This window comes from Bufo gargarizans, chromosome 6, assembly GCF_014858855.1.
Source record: "Bufo gargarizans isolate SCDJY-AF-19 chromosome 6, ASM1485885v1, whole genome shotgun sequence".
NCBI classification, from domain to species: domain Eukaryota; kingdom Metazoa; phylum Chordata; class Amphibia; order Anura; family Bufonidae; genus Bufo; species Bufo gargarizans.
Genome location: NC_058085.1, coordinates 242,387,129 through 242,410,032, shown reverse-complemented (window position 1 = coordinate 242,410,032; position 22,904 = coordinate 242,387,129). Strand labels below are relative to the sequence as shown.

Genomic DNA, 22,904 nt, shown 5'->3' with positions numbered 1-22,904 from the left:
TCCCCATATGTTTAGCTCTGCAGGGATAGACAGGGCACGCTGTCGGGGCCCGGGCCCCGAAGCAGCCGCTTCCCCTGCTTCCCTGGTAGTTACGCCACTGCCAACCATATTTTCTGCCGTTATGTACCAATATCGGCCGAAATGGATCAGGCCCATTTTCGGCCGCCGGAATTTCGGTGCACCCCTACATAATATACTTTATCGGCTGGCCGCTGGACAGGCACTGGGCCACAAAAGTCACTATACCGCATGTGGCCAGCAGGATACATACAGTCTGGACTCAGGAACTATACTGCCCATACTTTATGGGACAACAATTTGTAAAGGGGGGGCCCCCCCCCCCCCCCCCTCCTCATCAGTATAATAATGTATTTTGGCCAGTATAGTAAAGACTTCTTGTTGCTCTTGTTTGGGCAACAGGGAGACATTGTATTGTATGAGGCTATTATACTGATGGGGCTCATGATGACCTGTATATTATTTCCTAATGCCTGCTATGAGAGATCACCATGTGCAGTGCAGCTTGCAGGCAGGGCCAGGGCCGCAGAAGACAGACAGACAGTACAACCTTTATTTATGACACCCAGACCGTTAGGGTCTCTCACTCCTCTTCTCCCACCTTGGCTTGGACACCAACTGCTGAATGACTTTGCCCGCCTCGCTCCGTTGCTCGGCCAATTTCTGATTTAGACATCAGACGTCGGTGGGCGGAGACTTGAATATAGGATTGAGGAGGAGCCAGGGGCAGCGGCTGCAGGAAGTAATAGGTTATGCACGATATGCATATGCACGATGCAGACAGCCAGACCCAGATTTAGAGGCGGTCAATGCACATGTGACCGCTCCTATGACTATCAAATATCGTCATATCGCTATTTCTTAACCGCCTAACAGGATCGCGTTCCGGAGGCGGCTCACTCAGGCACAGTCACGCATCTATGCGCCATCTCGCGAGATGTCGCTCACAGCCGGCCCGCACATGCGCAGTTTCAGGACAAGTTCGTCATCAGCCTGCCAGCCAATGATCGTCGCTGGCAGGCTGATGATTTTCAAAAAAACGAATCAGAAGCCATCTAACACATTATATTTATAAATATAATGTGCTAAATGGCTGCTGTGCTCCTCTGCTGGTCCTTTTCGTCGGTTGGTTCCAGCAGAGGAGCACAGTTCACAGTGAGTACACCCAACACAACACTTAGCCCCCAGATCACCCTCCATCACCCCAATTAACCCCTTGATCACCCCTTGATCGCCCCTGTCAATCACCTAGTGAAAGGGAAAAAAGTGATCAGTGTAAACTGTCACTTTTTTTTGACTGGTATTGACTGTTAGGTTTTAGGATAGTTTAGGCCCCTTAATTAGGTAGTAAGCGATCGTTTAACAGTTATTTGTACTGTTATAGTATCTGTAAGTGATCAGAACTGATCACAGTCAGATCTATAATAGTATTAGTGTCACCTTAGCTCGCCCTCCACCCAAAACGCAGTGTTTGCCCAATCAGGCCTGATCGGTCGCCCACACGTGCGTTCACCCACGCCCGCCCCGCAGTGACAAAAAAAAAAGTACTTTTTTTTTATCACTGCACAATCACTTTACAAGCGCTGCGGCGATGAAAAAAAAAAAAACGGAATTAGTCTTACCGGTAATTCTGTTTCCATGAGATCATCACGACGGCAAACAAGGAGATGGACCCCTGACCTCTGTAGGGGCAGGAACAGAGAAAGGTTAAATACCCTCCTCCCACCACCAACACCAGCGTTTCCAAAATCACACAGAGCAACCCGGTGGTGGCAAACAGTGAAAAAAGGCATTACTTCATACCTTCTAGAGACCCACTAGGTCAACGTTTTAAATCATAGGGAGGGAATAACGTGCTGTCGTGATGATCTCATGGAAACAGAATTACCGGTAAGACTAATTCCGGTTTTTCCATAGCATCATCACGACGGCATACAAGGAGATATAAAAAATATATCAGTTAAGGGGGGGCTACAGCCTGGAGGACTTTCCGCCCGAAGGACAGATCAGATGATCTGGAAAGATCCAGGCGATAGTGCTTTATAAAAAGGTATGAATGCTGGACCAAGTGGCAGCACGACAGATTTCCTCCAGAGAAGCCCCAGCTCTCTCTGCCTGAGAGGAAGACATGGCCCGAGTGGAATGGGCCCTAATGTGGACTGGACATGTAAGATTTTGTATTTGGTAACAAAGACTAATAGCTTCTTTGAGCCATCTAGCTATAGAGGACCGGGAGGCTTTTTGGCCCTTAAATCTTCCTCCAAAAAGAACTAGTAAGTTGTCCGATTTTCTAAACTTTTCTGTCACAGCGATACAGTTTAGGACTGCCCGTCTAACGTCCAGAGAGTGAAATGCGGATTCTGTGTCATTAGAGGGGTGTTGGCAAAAAGAAGGTAGGGTAACTTCCTGGCTCCGATGAAAATTGGATACAACTTTGGGGAGAAATCCAGGATCCAGACGGAGAATAATTCTATCATCTAGAATACGGAGGTAGGGTTTCCTGATTGATAGGGCTTGTAACTCTCCTACTCTGCGGGCCGAAGTTATTGCAATTAAGAAGGCCGTCTTCAAGGACCATAATTTTATTGGACAGTCAGACATGGGTTCAAAGGGTGGTAAAGTAAGGCCTGTAAGAACGATGTTCAAATCCCAGGAAGGGACACGGGCAGTGATCGTTGGGCGGAGCCTCGTCGCTGCCCTAATGAATCTTTTGATCCAACGATGGCTGGCTATATCTTGGTCAAAGAAACAACCTAGGGCTGAGCTCTGGACCTTCAAGGTAGAGGGTCTAAGTCCCAGGTCCAGACCCTGCTGTAGGAAATCCAGTATTCTTTGGATGTTGGGTTTATGCAAATGTGGCGATTCGTCCCCACTCCAGGAACAAAAACGTTTCCAGATCTTAAGGTAGATTGCTGACGTTACATTCTTTCTGGAGGCTTTCAAAGTAGTAATAACTTCGTCTGACAGGCCCTGAATTTTCAAGGTTTGGGACTCAGGATCCAAGCTGCCAATTTCAAAAACTGCGGGTTTGGGTGCAGAACTGGACCCTGCTGGAGTAGATCCCCCCGCACAGGAAGGGGCCATGGATCCTGGAGGGAAAATTTCTGGAGAGATGAGAACCAACTTCTCTTTGGCCATAGAGGAGCGATCACAATCACTGTGGCCTTGTCCTGGAGAATTTTTTGTACCACCTTCGGAATTAGAGGAAGTGGAGGGAAGGCATAGCACAGATTCCAATGCCAACGGATGGCGAAGGCGTCTAAGGCATGAGGTCTGTCCCTGGGGTTTAGGGAACAGAATATTTCCACCTTTGAGTTTGCCCTGGTGGCAAACAGATCCACGTCGGGCATCCCCCATTTCCTTACCACTAGCCTGAATATTTCTGGACTTAGAGACCATTCTGTATGATCGATCCTGTGGCGGCTGAGAAAATACGCTTCCCGATTTAGTATCCCTTTCAGATGAACTGCCGATATAGAGGCCACCTTCTGTTCTGCCCATGCAAAGATTTTTGTTGTCAGTGCTTGGAGGGTTACTGACCGTGTTCCCCCTTGATGGGAAAGGTAGGCAATGGCCGTAGTGTTGTCTGATAGCACTTTTATGTGATGATGACACAACGTTTTCTGCTACCTTCAACGCTTCCCAGACTGCTCTCAGTTCCCTGAAATTTGATGACTGGGATCTGATTGAATTTGGCCAAGTGCCCTGGAACATACGATCCCCCACCTTTGCGCCCCAGCCGGACAGACTTGCGTCTGTTATTACCTGAATCTGGCGAGTCTTCTGCCAGGGATTTCCCCGGGATAAGTTCCCGTGGTTTTTCCACCAATTTAGGGACTGCAGAATCCGAGTTGGTGGACTTACTTGATGATCTACAGAGGATTGGCACCTGTTCCAGACACTCAGGATCCAGGACTGAAGGGGTCTGAAGTGTATTTGACACCAGGGAACTGGCAGAATACAAGGTGTTATCAGACTTAGCATACTCATCGCCTCTCTGATAGAGCAAGACCCTCTTTTCTGAAAGGATCTGATCTTTTGTTGGAGAACCGATATTTTGTCTCGAGGTAGGAATACCGCTTGCTTTCGGGAGTCTAGAATCATACCTAAGAATCGAACTTCCCTTGAGGGGGTAAGGACGGACTTTTCTTTGTTCATGATCCACCCCAGGTCGTCTAGGATGGAGAGAAAGAACCTCAGATTTGAATTGATTTGGCTGAGACTTTCGCTGATCAGAAGGAAATCGTCCAAATAAGGGATCATCATCCCTTCCACCGGGCGAAGGCGACCATCTCTACCACTACCTTGGTAAATATTCTTGGGGCTGATGAAATCCCGAAGGGAAGGGCTCTGAACTGGTAGTGATGGACGTTCCCTGATATATCCTGGATTGCAAATCGGAGAAAACTGAGTTGGTGTGAATGGGAATGTGGTAATAAGCATCTCGCAGGTCTATTGTGCACATGAAGACGTCTTTGCTTAGCAGAGGAATTGTAGATGCTAGGGTCTCCATCCTGAATTTCTGATAACGAATAAACCTGTTTAGTGGTTTCAGGTTTATGGATAGTCCGAAAAGTGCCTTCTTTTTTCCCCGATTAGAAATAGAGTTGAATAGTAACCCCTGCCTCTTTTTGGAGGCGGGACTGGTGAGATTACATTCATTTGATTAGGTTTCTGGACTCCTTGCCAAAGGTTTGTTTGGAACCGTGTCAGTGAAAATTTGTTTGGGGGTCTTGAAGACCACTCTATTTGATAGCCTGCGCCGACTACCTTGGAAATCCAGGGGTTCTGGGAGATAGATTCCCATGACCAGGAATTTTGAGAGTCTTCCCCCCACTGAGAGGAGGATTGGCCTCTTCCTCTTCCCCCTCTTGGATAGCTCCAACTCCCTGATTTCCCTTTCCCACTGTAGCTTTTCTCTTGACTCGAGGAGGAGCGAAAAGGATACCGGCGTCTGGAGGGGCGATCTTCTGGAAACCCCTTCTTCTTGTCCGTGGCCTTCTCTAGAATTTTATCTAGAACCGGGCCAAACACATTCTCCAGAAAAGGGTATAGAACAGAGTTTTAGTTTAGACGTCTTGTCCCCCCGACCAGCACTTCATCCAGAGGGCTCTTCTGGCTGCGTTGGAAAGCGCCGCATCTCTGGCGGAGAATCGGACTGACTCGGCAGAGGCATCCGCCAGGAAGGCCGTGGCGGATTTTAAAAGAGGGAGAGAATTAAGAATTTTCTCCCTAGATGCTTTAATATGATATTCTAATTCTCCCAACCAAAGATACATGGATCTGGCGACTGAGGTAGCCGCAATACTGGTTTTAATATTAAACATGGACGCCTCCCAGGATTTCCCGAGAAGACTGTCCGCTTTACGATCCATCGAATCTTTAAGTTGGGAGGCATCCTCAAATGGAAGGGATGTTTTCTTGTTCACTTTAGCAACCTGTACGTTGATTTGGGGAATTTCTTTGAAATTTTTTTTACTCCTCCGGATCAAATAGCAATCTATTTTTGAACGCAGCCGAGACTCCCAGTCGTCTTTCTGGGTCTGCCCACTCATCAAGGACCATATCCCTAATACTCTCATTGATGGGAAACACACAAGTTTTTTTTTTAAACTCTCAGGCCCCCAAACATTTCTTCTTGTACCGAGTGGGTACGTTGCAGCTCCTCCACACCCATGGTTGACCTCACTGCCTTCAATAGGTCGGACATTTCTTCAGTAGAAAAGTAATATCTACGACCATCGTCCACTGAGTCTGAGTCAGAGACTCTTTCCCCCTCTTCCCATGACCTGACGGAGTGGGCACTTTCATCCGCAATAACTTCTAGGTCAGAAGGGGATGGAGATCTAGCCCGCTTTCTCTTAGGTTGCAGCAAATCGGGGGATTAGTGGACAGGTGGGCCAGGGACGAGAGAATCTCTTCCTGAATCATAGATTTTAATTCCTCTTTTAGAGAGGGTGCTTCATCCCGTACAATATTTGATATACAAAGCTGCACAATTTTTTAGGGTAGTTGTCAGGAAGTCTGCTATTACAAAAGATACATTTGATTTCCTGATCTTTTTCGGGGCTTCTTTAAATACCTAAAAGAAAGGAGAATGCAGCTATAAAGGTATGGCTACTAGAGGGAGAGCGAGAGCAAGAGAGATGGAGGGGAGTGAAGCAAGCTCCCCTCAGCAGACAGCTCACAGCATGGGAAATAAGTGTCCTCACTCTCCCCCCCCCTTCCACCTTACTACAGCAGGAGAGGGGGATCAAGCAGACTCCCTGACCCACTCATATAATACCCCCGAAGGGGACTCACGGTTGGAAGCAGCGCCGGAGGTTCAGCTCTAGGGGACCGCTCTGATGCCGACATAGTCGTCCTCTTCTGTAGGCAAGGGTTCCGCAACAGTGGGGACCGATCCTGGGAGCGTTTTGCTAGAGATCAGGGCTCGGCTTTAAGCCAGGCCCCACGCTGACCGCCGCCACGTCACTTCCAGGTCGCCGGCCGTGACGTCATAAGCAAGCGCCCCATGCGCCGGCGCGCAACCCAGCTACCGCCTCAGTAGGCCAGGAGGGAGTCTGCACCAGGGAACAGGCCCCAGAATTACCGGGACGAGATAGAACCCCGCACCCCCTGCCCAGCGTTCGTACTGGACCGCGGGAAGGCAAGGAGACGCCAAGCAGGATGCCGGCGATTTTTCAAGGTGAAACAAACAAAAAAAGAAAGATTCAATTTCCTTAGCTTCATCTCCCTGCATACAGGGAGACCTTTCTCTGCCCTGTCCTCTGTAGGGACAGGAAACACTGGTGTTGGTGGTGGGAGGAGGGTATTTAACCTTTCTCTGTTCCTGCCCCTACAGAGGTAGGGGTCAATCTCCTTGTATGCCGTTGTGATGATGCTATAGAAAATCAGTTTTGATATTTTTATCAATCGCAGCGGCCTCCGATACTTTGCTAGCCTCCCATTCGTAAGATAGGCTTGCTTTTTTTGGGGCGGAGCCAACTGAGCATGGTGGAAGACTTGTGAGCTCTGAGCTCCTCTCCATAGCACCCGACCAACAGCCTTTTTCACAGCTCTGACCGAATCGATAATGGGCAAACTCAACAAGGAGAGAGGTGGGGAGGTCACCCAGTCGACCAAGGTGAAAAAGTCGCATGGAGACTTGAATAAATATATCTACAAGAAGACTGCGTCTCCAGCAGTGCGGGGAAAGATGGCGGCGGCTGAGGAAGCTGCCGCGGCTCTGGACATGGAGTCGGATGACGCTAGCTCATGTGCCCCGTCGGACCTGCCGGAAGATTCGGATCCTGCTCCGATTACCAGAGCCTTCTTACAGCACTCCCTACAACAATCTTTGGCTCAGGCGCTGTCACCAGTGCTGACGGAGCTGGCGGCCATTAGAATGGAGGTAACACACGTGGGGCAAAGAGTGGAAGCGCTGGAAGATTTCCAGATAGCGGTAGTACACCATAGCAAAGGCCTCCAAAATCAAATGAAGTCTCTCAGCTCCCAGGTGGATAACGTATACCTCCACTTAGAGGACCAAGAGAATAGGGGGAGAAGGAAGAATGTGAGACTAAGGGGCATCCCCGAATCAGTGGCGGCAGAAGCACTATTGGACAGTGTCAAACAGATATTTGCCATGCTTGTAGGAGAAGAGCGGGCTGAGACTATCACCATCGAAAGGGCGCACAGGGCGCTTAGGCCTAAACCTGCTGCAAGCGACCCGCCAAGAGATACAGTTTGTGCCCTCTTGAATTATCTTGACACAGCGGCAGTTCTCAAAGCGGCAAGGGAGAGAGAAGAAATAATCTATGAGGGGAACAAAATCCTGTTGTTTCAAGACTTAGCAGCTAGCACCCTAGCAAAACGCAAGGCGTTGAAGCCCCTCACAGCTACATTGAGGGAGAGGAAGCTGCCTATGAGGTGGCTTTTCCCCTTTGGACTTCGCACCACAATCAATGGCAGACAGATAATAATCCGTCATCCTGATGATCTCTCCAAGATATGGGAAGCTTTGGAGATTTCGCCTCTGGACATACCGTCCTGGCTCCCGTCTGCCAACATGGAAAAGTTGCCCAAGCTTGTAGCACCATCGCCCTGGCAAGCGACGTCCAAACAAAAGTACACCAAGAAGAAGACACTGACAGGGGACTGATCTGCTTCTCGTTGTTGTTAAAGAACTCAGGTTTATTATCTCTCGCTGTTGTTGTTTCAGTGAGCGCCATTTTTTCTCCCTATTTTATAAGTAGGCACTATAGTGCTTGAAACTCGTTGTTTCTGAGGTTTAATAGTGTTGATAATTGCTATTACAAGCACACTACTTATATATTCTATCTGATGTTACTTTGAGACCGAAAGGGTGGTTTTGCTGTTTGAGCTTATTGCGGATATTGAGGAGATGGGTGATGACATCTTCCCTATCTCTTTAAACTGCCTGTCGGAATCAAAGGTTACCAGGTCTCAGTTATCGGTCAGTTTGATTGCTAATAATTAAGTGGTCGGGTGAGTGGTACATCTAGATTTTTCTAGCAGTTTCTACCTATGTCCCCTCCCCCACTCTCTTACCTTAACTGTGTCACTGATAAATTGCGCATTGTAGCACCTATGGGGCTCCTAAGCCCTTCTATTATGTTGATATTTGTTTTATTGCTTTTATTTTATTTTTTCTGAATCGAGCTTCAAGGTTCACGAGCACCAGTCTTAACAGTAACGCAAGCCTTATAACCCATTGATATGGCACACGTCACAATTTACTCACTAAATGTGAATGGAATGAACATCCCGCAGAAACGCAGTCAGGTTTACCACACCCTTAGGAAAGAAAACCCTGATATCGTGCTTTTACAGGAAACACATTATAGACACGGCCACGTCCCCAATATGTCCAGTAGACTCTTCCCAGATTGGCATCATGCCACCCACTCCTCGGCAAAAACCTACCATTTAAAGTGTCAAAGTTGATAGATCCTAATGGAAGATTTCTATTTATAAAAGGGAAAGTCCTTAACTCAATGATCACTATAGCTGCTATATATGCTCCTAATAAGGGGCAAGTTAAATGGATTATTCAGATGCTAGAATCTTTGAAAACCTTCACAGAAGGGCTCTTGATATTGGGTGGAGATTTTAATCTTACACTGGATCATGAGATGGACTCCACATCTGCCACACCCCATATTTCAGAAAAACAAAAACGTAGATTACAAATTGCTTTGAAGGAGGGGAATTTATCCGACGCATGGAGATTGCTTCACCCAGAAGTCAGGGACTACACATTCTTTTCTAAGGTCCATGGCTCTTATCAGCGCCTGGACTACATATTTTTGTCCAATATTGCTATACCCGCAATTAAAGGGACTTCCATAGGATCTATCACGATTTCGGATCATGCCCCTGTGCTGTTGAAGCTGCAAATTAAAGATATGCCAGGAAAGACCTGGACATGGAGGCTTAACTCAACTTTGTTAGAAGAAAAAGAACACAAGGAAAGGATCAATAAAACACTCATAGATTATTTTAGCCTAAATGAGTCCCCGCAGATAACGTGCCCGATCTTATGGGAAGCCCATAAGACTGTAGTAAGGGGGGAATTTATTAGCATAGGAGCCAGAGTTAAAAAACAGAGGACACAGATAATAAATTCCCTGCTCTTGCAGATTTCCACACTAGAAAAGATTCATAAAACGGATCAGACGGAGGATGTGCTGAAACAACTGAAATCCTTAAGGTCACAACTTAAAGCTAGACTGAACATAAAATCGGCAAAAACACTTCAAGCTCTGCCTTTCAAATACTACTCGCATGGTGACAAAGGATCCAAATTAATGACAAACCTGCTAAAATCCCAGAGGCAGAAGTCCTTTATCCAAGTAGTCAAATCCAAAGAGGGGCATAGATTAACTACTACCCCAGCAATAGCAAAGGAATTCTGCAGGTTCTATACTTCTCTATATAATATTGAGAGCGAAGACAGGACAGAAACTAGCGATAATATCTCTCTGCAGAATAGAATTGATGATTTTTTGGTTTCTATTAAGATGCCTACCTTGTCTGACAATGAAAAGACGGACCTATTGAGACCTTTTACAGAGGAGGAAGTGACTAAAGTCCTTCAAAGCATCCCTATCGGGAAAAGCCCAGGCCCGGACGGCTTCCCCATCGTATATTACAAGAAATTTGCTGATGTGCTGATTCCGCACTTTACTAAACTGTGTAATTCTCTCCTCAGTGGTTCTGTCCTTCCTCCGCAGGCCCAGGCGGCAACCATCACTATTATGCCCAAAGAAGGAAAGGATCCTGAAGCATGTGGTAGCTATCGCCCGATCTCGCTACTTAATACGGATTTGAAATGGTGGGCTAAACTGCTGAGCCATCGAGTAGCTGGTTTGCTGCCTGGGCTTGTGGGGGAGGAACAGGTAGGATTTGTACAGGGCAGAGAAGGTAGGCACAACGTTAGCCGAGTGGTGAATGCTGTTTGTTATGCCAGAAAGAAAAATATGCCTCTGGTCTTATTGGGGACAGATGCCGAAAAGGCATTCGATAGAGTTGGATGGCTATACATGCGCAGTGCATTATTAGCGTTTGGTTTCCCAGAGATATTTGTCAATGCTATTTTCTCCCTATATTCAGCTCCCACGGCCCGTATTTTAGTAAATGGCACCATGTCAGATCCCTTTGCTATCAGGAACGGTACTAGACAGGGATGCCCCCTGTCACCATCCTTGTTTATATTAGTCCTAGAAACATTACTATTGAAATTTAGGCAGAACCCCGATATCAGGGGAATGCAACTGAAAGGTGACTCACATAAGATGGCAGCATTTGCTGACGACTTATTATTAATGGTCACCAATCCTATTGAGGCGATGAAACATATACTAGAGACCTTCCGTATCTTTGGGGAAATCTCTAATTTTAAAATTAATTTAGAAAAATCTGAAGCCATTGGGGTTTCTTTGACTCCCACACAAATGAGAAAGTTGAAGGATATGTCCCCTTTTAAGTGGCCATCCACAGCGTTAAAGTATTTGGGAGTGATGATACCAGCCAATCCTACCCATCTGTTTCACCTGAACTACTCACCACCATTAGCTAAAATCCAAGTGTTTCTAAATAAACCCTTGAAACCCAGGATTTCCTGGATAGGCAGGAAAAATGTTATAACTACATATGTTCTGCCACAAATGCTATACCTGTTACGCTCCCTCCCAATAGAGATACCTCGATCCTTTCTGGACAAAATAAGGTCTATCGTTAGTAAATTTTTATGGGCTAATAAGAAAGCTAGGTTGCCATTCTCCCTGCTCACCAGGAAAAAGAAACATGGAGGGATCTCATTACCTGACATGTATGCGTACGTGCAGGCAATTCATCTAGAGAGATGGTTAGCTTTAGCTAGACAGAAAGAACCTCCCCTGCATGTGCGTATGGAAAGAGAAATACTAGGGAAACAAGGTGCATGTCTGCTATGGCACAAAGCTCCTTCTTTGGGTACACTGGGACTCATAAGTGCCATTACCAAAGGCACTATTAAGGAATGCCAGAAGTCACCTGCACTGAATCTTAGTAGAGGGGGATTGTCCCCGGTTATGCCTCTTGATGTACTACCCTATACTCTCTCGGACAAGGTGATGGAAGCTAGCCCAGTTTGGGACTCAGTGTCTGAGTTCAGATTGGGGGATCTATTGAAATTAACTCCCACCTCTGATTTCTATAAATCTCTCAGGGGTGAACCGCCGAGTGTTGGTTCAGATATACAGAGATGGGATTTTGAAGTTACATGTAGGAAGTTTCTTTCTTCTAATCGACTGCAGAAGGTTGACCCCTCTTGGCTGGAGACCATGGTACTGCTCCCAAAATCACCAACTAAGGGCCTATCACTAATTTACCGACAGATTTTAGAAAAAAAAGGAGATCTGGCCCCTTCTTAAAAAAGAATTAGGTATCAGTTTAGATAACTCGAGCAGATCCTTTATTATGTCACATTCGCACGGATTCTCTAGATGTGTCAAAGTGCAAGAGAACTCACTTAAAACCCTCGCTAGATGGTATCGTACACCTGAATTTCTATATAAAATCCACATCAGTAACTCGGGTGAATGCTGGAGATGCTTAGAAGGTCTGGGTAGCCTTTCCCACATATGGTGGTATTGCCCGAAAATTAAGCAATTCTGGTAATTAGTGGAGGACACCATCAATAAGATCTGCCCAGGACATTTATCACTCTCTGCTTCTCTAGTTTTACTATGGAAACCAGAAGGCAAATTTATTCCCCATAAAAATAACCTTCAGACACATATGATTGCAGCGGCCAAATTACTCATTCCATCATTATGGAGAAACCCTGATCCACCTAGTATAACAATGTGGTACGATAAAATGAATCACATATGTAGAATGGAGGAGCTAGCGAGCTGGGAAAACCATAATAGACAAGGTTTTCTGGACACTTGGGGCCCATGGAAGTTGCACATGGAAGCTCAACAACGTGAGTGAACACAATCTGGTTGTGTGTACTGGGCTCTCGTTCTTCCACTGCTCTTCTTCCCTCCTTGTGAGGGGGTTAGGGGGGTGGAATTAGGAGACCTTCTAGGGGTTAACAAGGGAGGGTGGAGTTGAAAGTCAAACAACATATCATCTAAAGGGATAAATATAAGTTTGTGTGAAAGGTTTGGGTATCCAGACTAAAGTATAATATAGTGCTCTTGTCCAAAAGCTATAAAGATATAGCTTCTATTAGAGTGAACCTACTCAACATTTCAATGTATTTTATTTTTTATACATCGATTCAGTGTTCTATGTGTTCTATGTTTTCTTACTCGTGAAAAGACTTCCACTACAGAACTTTTGAATCAACAGTGTATGTGTACCGTATGTCTCACAATACGTGATAAGTCAGGTTGGAAGACCATTGCTTAAATAAGAGACAGGTTATATGTGTGACATGCGATGTAATACTTTGCTGACCAGTTGGTCTGGTACGCCTCTTTCTCAAAAGTACTTAAATATTTGTAATGTATGATTTATTTTGTGGATAATGTATTAATAAAAAGAGAATTATTAAAAAAAAAAAAAAAAAAAAAAAAAAAGATAGGCTTGCTTTTATTCTTGGGTAGTCTCAGGGAATACCCCCTAAATTTAGTAGTCCAAATGGCAAATTAGGGGTATTCTTCTGAAGAGGCCTACAGGCTTCTGACCCAGTCGGATGAGGAATGGGAACCCTCATCTGACGAATCTAGCGGGTCAGAATATGAACCTGTAGAAAGCAGTGGCAGTCTGACCCAAAGTTCGGACGAGGAGGTTGAGGTCCCTGATACCACCAGGCGTACCCGGCCCATGTTGCTAGACCACAGGTTGCGCAGGATCCACTTCAAGGGCAGCAGAGTGGGGCTGGCGCTGTCGGATTACGTGGTGAGGCATACACCAGAAGCGCAGCCCATCCTGGACCTAGTACCAGCACTGCTGTAGAACATGGTGAAGTGGCGAGCACCAGAAGGGCAGTTGAAGCTGGTACGGTGGCACGTGCAGTAGTTCCCCCGTTGCAGCCACCGCACAGACAGGCCCGTAGAGTCCCTGAGGTGCTGGCAAACCCTGATTGGCAGCCCCCAACTTCAGCCGCACCAGTAGTTCCCCCTTTCACCGCCCAGTCTGGAGTTCGGGTTGAGACAGCTCAGATCGGTTCGGCACTGGGATTTTTTGAGCTGTTCTTGACTGCGGAGCTCTTGGACTTAGTCGTGGCAGAAACAAATCGGTATGCCACTCAATTTATAGCCGCCAATCCGGGAAGCTTTTATGCCCAGTCTTTCCGGTGGAAACCCGTCCAAGTTTCCGAAATTAAAACTTTTCTGGGCCTTCTCCTCAACATGGACCTAACCAAAAAGCATGAATTGCGGTCATATTGGTCCACGAACCCAATTCATCACATGCCCATGTTCTCTGCTGCCATGTCCAGGGCACGATTTGAGGCCACCCTGCGTTTCCTGCACTTTAGCGACAACAGCACCTCCCGTTCCAGAGGCCACCCAGCTTTTGACTGGCTCCACAAAATTCGGCCCCTCATAGACCACCTTAACACCAAATTTGCAGATTTGTATAACCCTGAGCAAAACATCTGCGTAGATGAGTCCCTTATACATTTTACCGGGCGCCTTGGCTTCAAACAATACATCCCAAGCAAGCGAGCCCGGTATGGGGTCAAATTGTATAAGCTCTGTGAAAGGGCCACAGGCTATACCCACAAATTTAGAGTCTATGAGGGTAAAGATCAGACCCTGGAGCCGGTCGGTTGCCCTGACTACCTGGGGAGCAGTGGGAAGACAGTCTAGGACTTGGTGTCACCCTTAATTGGCAAAGGGTACCATCTTTATGTGGACAATTTTTACACAAGTGTGCCCCTCTTCGGGCATTTGTTCCTAGAACAGATTAGGTTGAGCGGTGCCACAGCAGCCAATCGCCGGGGCTTCCCCCAACAGCTCGTTACCACCCGTCTTGCAAGGGGGGAGAGGGTTGCCTTGTGTAACAAAGAACTGCTTGCGGTGAAATGGAGAGACAATCGTGACGTTTACATGCTCTCCTCCATTCACGCAGACACGACAATACAAATTGAAACAGCAACCAGAGTCATTGAAAAGCCCCTCTCGGTCCACGACTAAAATTCGCTCATGGGAGGGGTGGACTTCAATGACCAGATGTTGGCTCCTTATTTAGTGTCCCGCTGCACCAGACGCTGGTATAAGAAGGTGTCTGTATATTTGATTCAATTGGCTGTATATAAAATAGTTTTGTTCTCTACAGTAAGGCTGGGAGAACAAGATCCTTCCTCAAATTTCAGGAAGAGATCATCGAGAACCTTCTGTATCCAGGAGGTTCCGTGGCCCCATCCACCAGTGTAGTGAGCCGTCTACACGAGCGACATTTTCCCAATGTCGTTTCTGGTACCTCAACCCAAGCGTCACCCCAAAAAAGATGTTGTGTCTGTAGCAGGAGTGGAATAAGGCGTGACACCCGCTATTTCTGCCCTGACCACTCTGCCCTATGCTTAGGGGAGTGTTTCCGGAAGTACCACTCACAGGTACACTATTAGCATAGGGATTGCATCTCACAGGACAGGCACACAGGGCTATTAGGGCCCTTTCACACAGAGCTGCTGCAAACCTCTCCTTTCACATGGGACAAAGTGCATAATGTACTTTGCCACATCTCTGGGCGATTTGCACATTGTCCCATGGGGAAGGAGAGGTTTGTCCTATAAAAAAGGTGTAAAAAAAAAAAAAAGGTAAAAAAAAAAAAAAAACACCGGTAAGCAAAAAAGTTAATGTTCTATTCAAAAAGTTAAATAAAGTTTATAAAAGTTAATGTTCCGTTCAAATGTTATTATAATGTTAATAAATTTAATGCGTTGCGGCCTGTTTTTTTTTTTTTTTTTTTTACCTTCTAGGTGGACCAACCGATGAACCAGCTGCAGCACTGATGTGCATTCTGACAAACGCATTGCGCTGCTGTCAGATTACACAAAAGTCGGTGTATGCGGCGCTGCAAGACGAGATTTTTCCTCTGCAGTAAAAGATACGTTTGCCAAGGCTTATGAGCTGAGGCGCGGTGTTCATATGCTTTGGCAAACACTTTGTATATCAATTTTTTTTATAAATCTCGGCAATGATTTATTCATCCACATCGATGGAGAAAATCGGGTTTGCCAGGGCATACGAGCTAAGTGGGTTTGGATGTTGGGCGGAGCTCTTATGTCCTGGCAGACGCCTTTCCCCTCTTTTTTTTTGGCAGAGATTTTTTCATCCACATTGATCGATGCGAATGAAGAAATCTGTGCCGTTCATTTTTTTCTTTCAACCCAGAGGCTGAACGGAAAAAAATATATATATCATTACCCGTATGCTCAATATAAGGAGAATAGCAGAAACTCCTAATGCTGGCCATACATGTAATGATTGCGGAGACCCCCAAATGCCAGGGCAGTACAAACACCCCACAAATGACCCCATTTTGGAAAGAAGACACCCCAAGGTATTCACTGAGGGGCATATTGAGTCCATGAAAGATTGAAATTTTTGTCCCAAGTTAACGGAAAGGGAGACTTTGTGAGAAAAAAAATAATAAATAAAATATATAAATTTCCGCTAACTTGAGCCAAAAAAAAGAAAAATCTTCTATGAACTCGCCATGCCCCTCATGGAATACCTTGGGGGTGTCTTCTTTCCAAAATGTCATTTATAGTATTTATACTGCCCTGGCATTTTAGGGGCCCTAAAGCGCGAGAAGAAGTCTGGAAACCAAATGTCTAAAAATGCCCTCCTAAAAGGAATTTGCGCCCCTAGGGTGCAAAAAAGTGTCACACATGTGGTATCGCCTTACTCAGGAGAAGTTGGGCAATGTGTTTTGGGGTGTCTTTTTATATATACCCATGCTGGGTGAGATAAATATCTCTGTCAAATGCCAACTTTGTATAAAAAAAAAAAAATGGAAAAGTTGTCTTTTAGAGAGAGATTTCTCTCACCCAGCAGGGGTATATGTAAAAAGACACCCCAAAACACATTGCCCAACTTCTCCTGAGTACGGCGATACCACATGTGTGACACTTTTTTGCCGCCTAGGTGGGCAAAGGGTCACAAATTCCAAAGAGCACCTTTAGGATTTCACAGGGCATTTTGTACACATTTTGAGTTCAAACTACTTCTCACGCATTAGGGCCCCTAAAATGCCAGGGCAGTATAACTACCCAACAAGTGACCCCATTTTAGAAAGAAGACACCCCAAGGTATTTTGTGATGGGCATAGTGAGTTCATGGAAGTTTTTATTTTTTGTCACAAGTTAGTGGAATATGAGACTTGGTAAGAAAAAAAATAAAAAATCATCATTTTCCGCTAACTTGTGACAAAAAATAAAAAGTTCTATGAACTCACTATGCCCATGAGTGAATACCTTAGGGGGTCTACTTTGCGAAATAGGGTCATTTGTGGGGTTTTTCTACTGTCTGGGCATTGTAGAACCTCAGGAAACATGACAGGTGCTCAGAAAGTCAGAGCTGCTTAAAAATGCGGAAATTCACATTTTTGTACCATAGTTTGTAAACGCTATAACTTTTATCCAAACAAAGACATGTAGAACAATACATTTAGATAAAAATTTATATAGAAATGTAGTTTTATTTGAAAAATGTTACAACTGAAAGATGCAATTTTTTTGCACAAAACAAACAAACAAAAAAAAAAACAAACGTAAATTTCGATTAATAACAAAAAAAGTAAAAATGTCAGCAGCAATGAAATACCACCAAATGAAAGCTCTATTAGTGAGAAGAAAAGGGAGGTAAAATTAATTTGGGTGGTAAACTGCATGAACGAGCAATAAACCATGAAAGTAGTGTAGTGCAGAATTGTAAAAAGTGGTCTGGTCATTAAGGGTGTTTAAGCTAGGGGAGCTGAGGTGGTTAATACTGCTGTATATCGTTGCCACCGGTATATTGCTCAACCATAGCCGTCTCCCTTCTCTCTTCCTGCTTGCTGCTGCTTTGCCATAGACATCAGCAGCAAGATAGATGGCACATGCGCACTTCGCTCTCCTCATACAGCTGATCAGCGGGGTGTCGGACTCCCGCCGATCTGATATTGATGACCTTTCCTGAGTATAGGTCATCAATATTAAAATCCTCAGAACCTCTTTAATTACTTATAGCTATCATATCTCTTTTTATTGTTCCTTAGATTTCTCTAAGAATGCATGGATTCATGTTAACACTTCACTAGAGGTTTCCTGCTGGTATAGTCACCTGCTATATAATTTCAGTTACCTAGAGACTCAATTTTTTGGACACAACTTTTTGTCTTTAGTCATTTGGCAGTGCCAAACCACCCATCTTTGCTGAAAGTAAAGTGTATTTGATGGACTCTACATCTACAATCCCATATGGCTTCAGATAGAAGATGAAAAAGGGAAATATACAATAAAGAATACTTTACATAAACATGGCTGTTTAAACCTCTCACCTGATAACAGGCAGTGCTTGTGGTTATCCTTCATGGCATCCTTGTATAGATCCTTGTGACCTTCTACATACTCCCACTCCTCCTTGGAAAAATAGACCGTAACATCCTGACACCTTACAGAAACCTGACAAAGATAATCATATAATCACTATCCAGACACTGACTCTTGGTGTTGCCATATAATGTCCATCAATTCCTCACCTCTCCAGTCAGCAGCTCAATGATCTTCTTGGCGAGTTCAAGGATCTTCTGCCCACTGTTCCTCCCATGGATCTGGGAGTGAGGATTTATAATGGGGGTCTCAGTGCTCCAACCTTCTGATAAACAAGGCAGCCTGTTGTGATTCACAGGATCACTACACTTAGGGCCATATTCCTAAAATAGACGAAAGACTAAGGTTTATGATACCAGATGCTGGGTGACTTAATTCCATACTTGGTAACTTTTAGAAAAGGACATCCAGTATACTGGAACAAAGAAACTCTAATGTGCATATTTTTCTTTTACCTATACCCACCCCCTACCCCCTTATATAGAACATGCCCCAGACCGGTGGCATGTAAATCACAAGCTGTACATATGATCCCTTTTCAGACATCCCAAAATGGATAAACAAAACCAGGCTCCCTAGGCAAAAACAATTCATATACCAGGCCATCAAACTAAAAATACAGACCACAGAGTAGACCCCTTTATACAAGTACATACGCCCAGCCCTTCGTACAGCCCTCATGCTACACTATCCCCCTGTACAGACAGCAAACAAGACCATTATTCCATAAATTTGGCAACTCAGCTATGCCCATCCCAGCTCACCCCTCTGCTCCCAGTGATAACTGGAATCAGACCATTGTTTGTGGTAGCACCTGGGAGTGGAGAAAGGACCAGCTGTACGGACAGGGCACCTGGGAGATCTGACATGCACTGAAGCCTGCTTTATTCCCAGAATCTCTCTGCAGCCATCTACAGGTCCTTCAAAAAAAAAATTAGCATATTGTGATAAAGTTCATTATTTTCTGTAATGTACTGATAAACATTAGACTTTCATATATTTTAGATTCATTACACACCAACTGAAGTAGTTCAAGCCTTTTATTGTTTTAATATTGATGATTTTGGCATACAGCTCATGAAAACCCCAAATTCCTATCTAAAAAAATTTGCATATCATGAAAAGGTTCTCTAAACGAGCTATTAACCTAATCATCTGAATCAACAAATAACTCTAAACACCTGCAAAAGATTCCTGAGGCTTTTAAAAACTCCCAGCCTGGTTCATTACTCAAAACCGCAATCATGGGTAAGACTGCCGACCTGACTGCTGTCCAGAAGGCCATCCTTGACACCCTCAAGCAAGAGGGTAAGACACAGAAAGAAATTTCTGAACGAATAGGCTGTTCCCAGAGTGCTGTATCAAGGCACCTAAGTGGGAAGTCTGTGGGAAGGAAAAAGTGTGGCAGAAAACGCTGCACAACGAGAAGAGGTGACCGGACCCTGAGGAAGATTGTGGAGAAGGACCGATTCCAGACCCTGGGGGACCTGCGGAAGCAGTGGACTGAGTCTGGAGTAGAAACATCCAGAGCCACCGTGTACAGGCGTGTGCAGGAAATGGGCTACAGGTGCCGCATTCCCCAGGTCAAGCCACTTTTGAACCAGAAACAGCGGCAGAAGCGCCTGACCTGGGCTACAGAGAAGCAGCACTGGACTGTTGCTCAGTGGTCCAAAGTACTTTTTTCGGATGAAAGCAAATTTTGCATGTCATTCGGAAATCAAGGTGCCAGAGTCTGGAGGAAGACTGGGGAGAGGGAAATGCCAAAATGCCTGAAGTCCAGTGTCAAGTACCCACAGTCAGTGATGGTCTGGGGTGCCATGTCAGCTGCTGGTGTTGGTCCACTGTGTTTTATCAAGGGCAGGGTCAATGCAGCTAGCTATCAGGAGATTTTGGAGCACTTCATGCTTCCATCTGCTGAAAAGCTTTATGGAGATGAAGATTTCATTTTTCAGCACGACCTGGCACCTGCTCACAGTGCCAAAACCACTGGTAAATGGTTTACTGACCTATGGTATTACTGTGCTCAATTGGCCTGCCAACTCTCCTGACCTGAACCCCATAGAGAATCTGTGGGATATTGGGAAGAGAAAGTTGAGAGACGCAAGACCCAACACTCTGGATGAGCTTAAGGCCGCTATCGAAGCATCCTGGGCCTCCATAACACCTCAGCAGTGCCACAGGCTGATTGCCTCCATGCCACGCCGCATTGAAGCAGTCATTTCTGCAAAAGGATTCCCGAGTATTGAGTGCATAACTAAACATAATTATTTGAAGGTTGACTTTTTTTGTATTAAAAACACTTGTCTTTTATTGGTCGGATGAAATATGCTAATTTTTTTAGATAGGAATTTTGGGTTTTCATGAGCTGTATGCAAAAATCATCAATATTAAAACAATAAAAGGCTTGAACTACTTCAGTTGTGTGTAATGAATCTAAAATATATGAAAGTCTAATGTTTATCAGTACATTACAGAAAATAATGAACTTTATCACAATATGCTAATTTTTTTAGAAGGACCTGTATATGAGGCTCATGGGATATCATTCCCAGAATCTCTCTGCAGCCATGTATACTGAGCCCATGGGATATAATTCCCATAATCTCTCTGCAGCCATGTATACTGAGCCCATGGGATATCATTCCCATAATCTCTCTGCAGCCATGTATATGAGGCTCATGGGATATCATTCCCATAATCTCTCTGCAGCCATGTATATGAGGCTCATGGGATATCATTCCCAGAATCTCTCTGCAGCGATGTATATGAGGCTCATGGGATATCATTCCCAGAATCTCTCTGCAGCGATGTATATGAGGCTCATGGGATATCATTCCCAGAATCTCTCTGCAGCGATGTATATGAGGCTCATGGGATATCATTCCCAGAATCTCTCTGCAGCCATGTATATGAGGCTCATGGGATATCATTCCCATAATCTCTCTGCACCCATGTATATGAGGCTCATGGGATATCATTCCCATAATCTCTCTGCAGCCATGTATATGAGGCTCATGGGATATCATTCCCATAATCTCTCTGCAGCCATGTATATGAGGCTCATGGGATATCATTCCCATAATCTCTCTGCAGCCATGTATATGAGGCTCACGGGATATCATTCCCATAATCTCTCTGCACCCATGTATATGAGGCTCATGGGATATCATTCCCAGAATCTCTCTGCAGCCATGTATAAAAGGCTCATTGGATATCATTTCCAGAATCTCTCTGCAGCCATGTAGTATACTGAACCCATTGGATATCATTCCCAGAATCTCTCTGCAGCCATGTATACTGAGCCCATGGGATATCATTCCCAGAATCTCTCTGCAGCCAATTATACTGAGCCCATTGGGACATCATTCCCAGAATCTCTCTGCATCCATGTATACTGAGCCCATGGGATATCATTCCCAGAATCTCTGCAGCCATGTATACTGAGCCCATGGGATATCATTCCCAGAATCTCTGCAGCCATGTATACTGAGCCCATGGGACATCATTCCCAGAATCTCTCTGCATCCATGTATACTGAGCCCATGGGATATCATTCCCAGAATCTCTGCAGCCATGTATACTGAGCCCATGGGATATCATTCCCAGAATCTCTGCAGCCATGTATACTGAGCCCATGGGATATCATTCCCAGAATCTCTGCAGCCATGTATACTGAGCCCATGGGATATCATTCCCAGAATCTCTGCAGCCATGTATACTGAGCCCATGGGATATCATTCCAGGAATCTCTCACCTCTCCAGTCAGCAGGTAGATAATTTCCAGGGTAAGGTTTAGCATTCGGTTAGTCATGTGTCTCCAGTCTTCAGCCATGCTCAGACCTATGGGGAAGACATAGGCGATATGTACAGGATATGGACACATATTGCAGCTGTATTCTTTTCACTGAGACTGAAAAATTCGCCGCCATTCCTTGAGAATTCATAGCTTCCTAATAACATGCATAAACTTCTCCGCTCCAGTACACACCAAATCAGCAAACCGCTTGCGTCTTTCCCGCTGTAACCCGCCAGCCTCTCTCTTCTTTCTGTTCTGTATAACTGGCCAACAAGTCTGGACTGTAGCGAATAGAATGGAGTCGCTCCTGGTAGGTGTGACGTCATGGGAAGAGGCGGGGTCTGGTCATCCATGGGGCGGGGCCTTTAGGATTTGCCCGAGAATCTTCAGAGCGGGTTGTTGGAGAGTGGAGCAGATGCTGCAGGTCGCTGTGTGGATGGGAGCGGTGGCTGAAAGGAGGAGGAATGATCTTTGTACTGGAGAGTATGTTCGAGGGGTCTGAGAAGAAGGGGGTGATATTAACATTTTACTGTATGCTGGAGGGACTGAAGACAGTGGAGAATGATGTATTTTACATGGGACTGTATGTTGGAGGGTCTGAAGACGGGAAATTATGTATTTTACATGGGACTGTATGTTGGAGGGACTGAAGACAGGGGAAATGATGCATTGGTGGTCGTGATAACATCATTATGAACTCCTGCACCAGGTCATGGGCGGTGGAACAACGCGGTCGCTTGCATACATCAATACTCGGCCTGTGACCCGGCACAGGAGCTTGGGGTGATGTCATTGCAACCGCCTGCACTAGGAAGCGCCTGCATCGCAGACGGATACAGGTGAGTATGTTTGTGTAGGGAACATTATCTATGGGTAAGAGCAGGGAGACTATGGAACTCTCTGAGGAGGTGGTGATGGTGAGTGCAATAAAGAGCTCAAGAGGGGCCTGGATGTATTTCTGGAGTGTAGTAATATTACAGGCTATAGCTACTAGAGAGGGGTCGTTGATCCAGGGAGTTATTCAGACTGGAGTCGGAAAGGAATTTTTTT

At 45.3% G+C, this 22,904-nt stretch overlaps 1 protein-coding gene across 3 annotated transcripts in view; it reads right to left on the bottom strand.

Moving 5' to 3' along the window:
• Positions 1-22,176, bottom strand: part of LOC122941323 (zinc finger protein 883-like) — a 56,489-nt gene extending 34,313 nt beyond the window's left edge. Inside the window, exons 1-4 of one of the 3 annotated variants that reach the window (XM_044298452.1) lie at positions 22,047-22,176; positions 21,813-21,898; positions 18,208-18,381; positions 18,007-18,130 (exon numbers count right to left, since the gene is read on the bottom strand). In XM_044298452.1, the coding sequence (XP_044154387.1) occupies positions 18,007-18,130; positions 18,208-18,381; positions 21,813-21,890 (376 nt within the window). In that variant the 5' untranslated portion in view covers positions 21,891-21,898; positions 22,047-22,176. The other 2 variants (XM_044298453.1, XM_044298451.1) reach the window with 2 other exon arrangements.
• Positions 22,177-22,904: the final 728 nt, after the last annotated feature.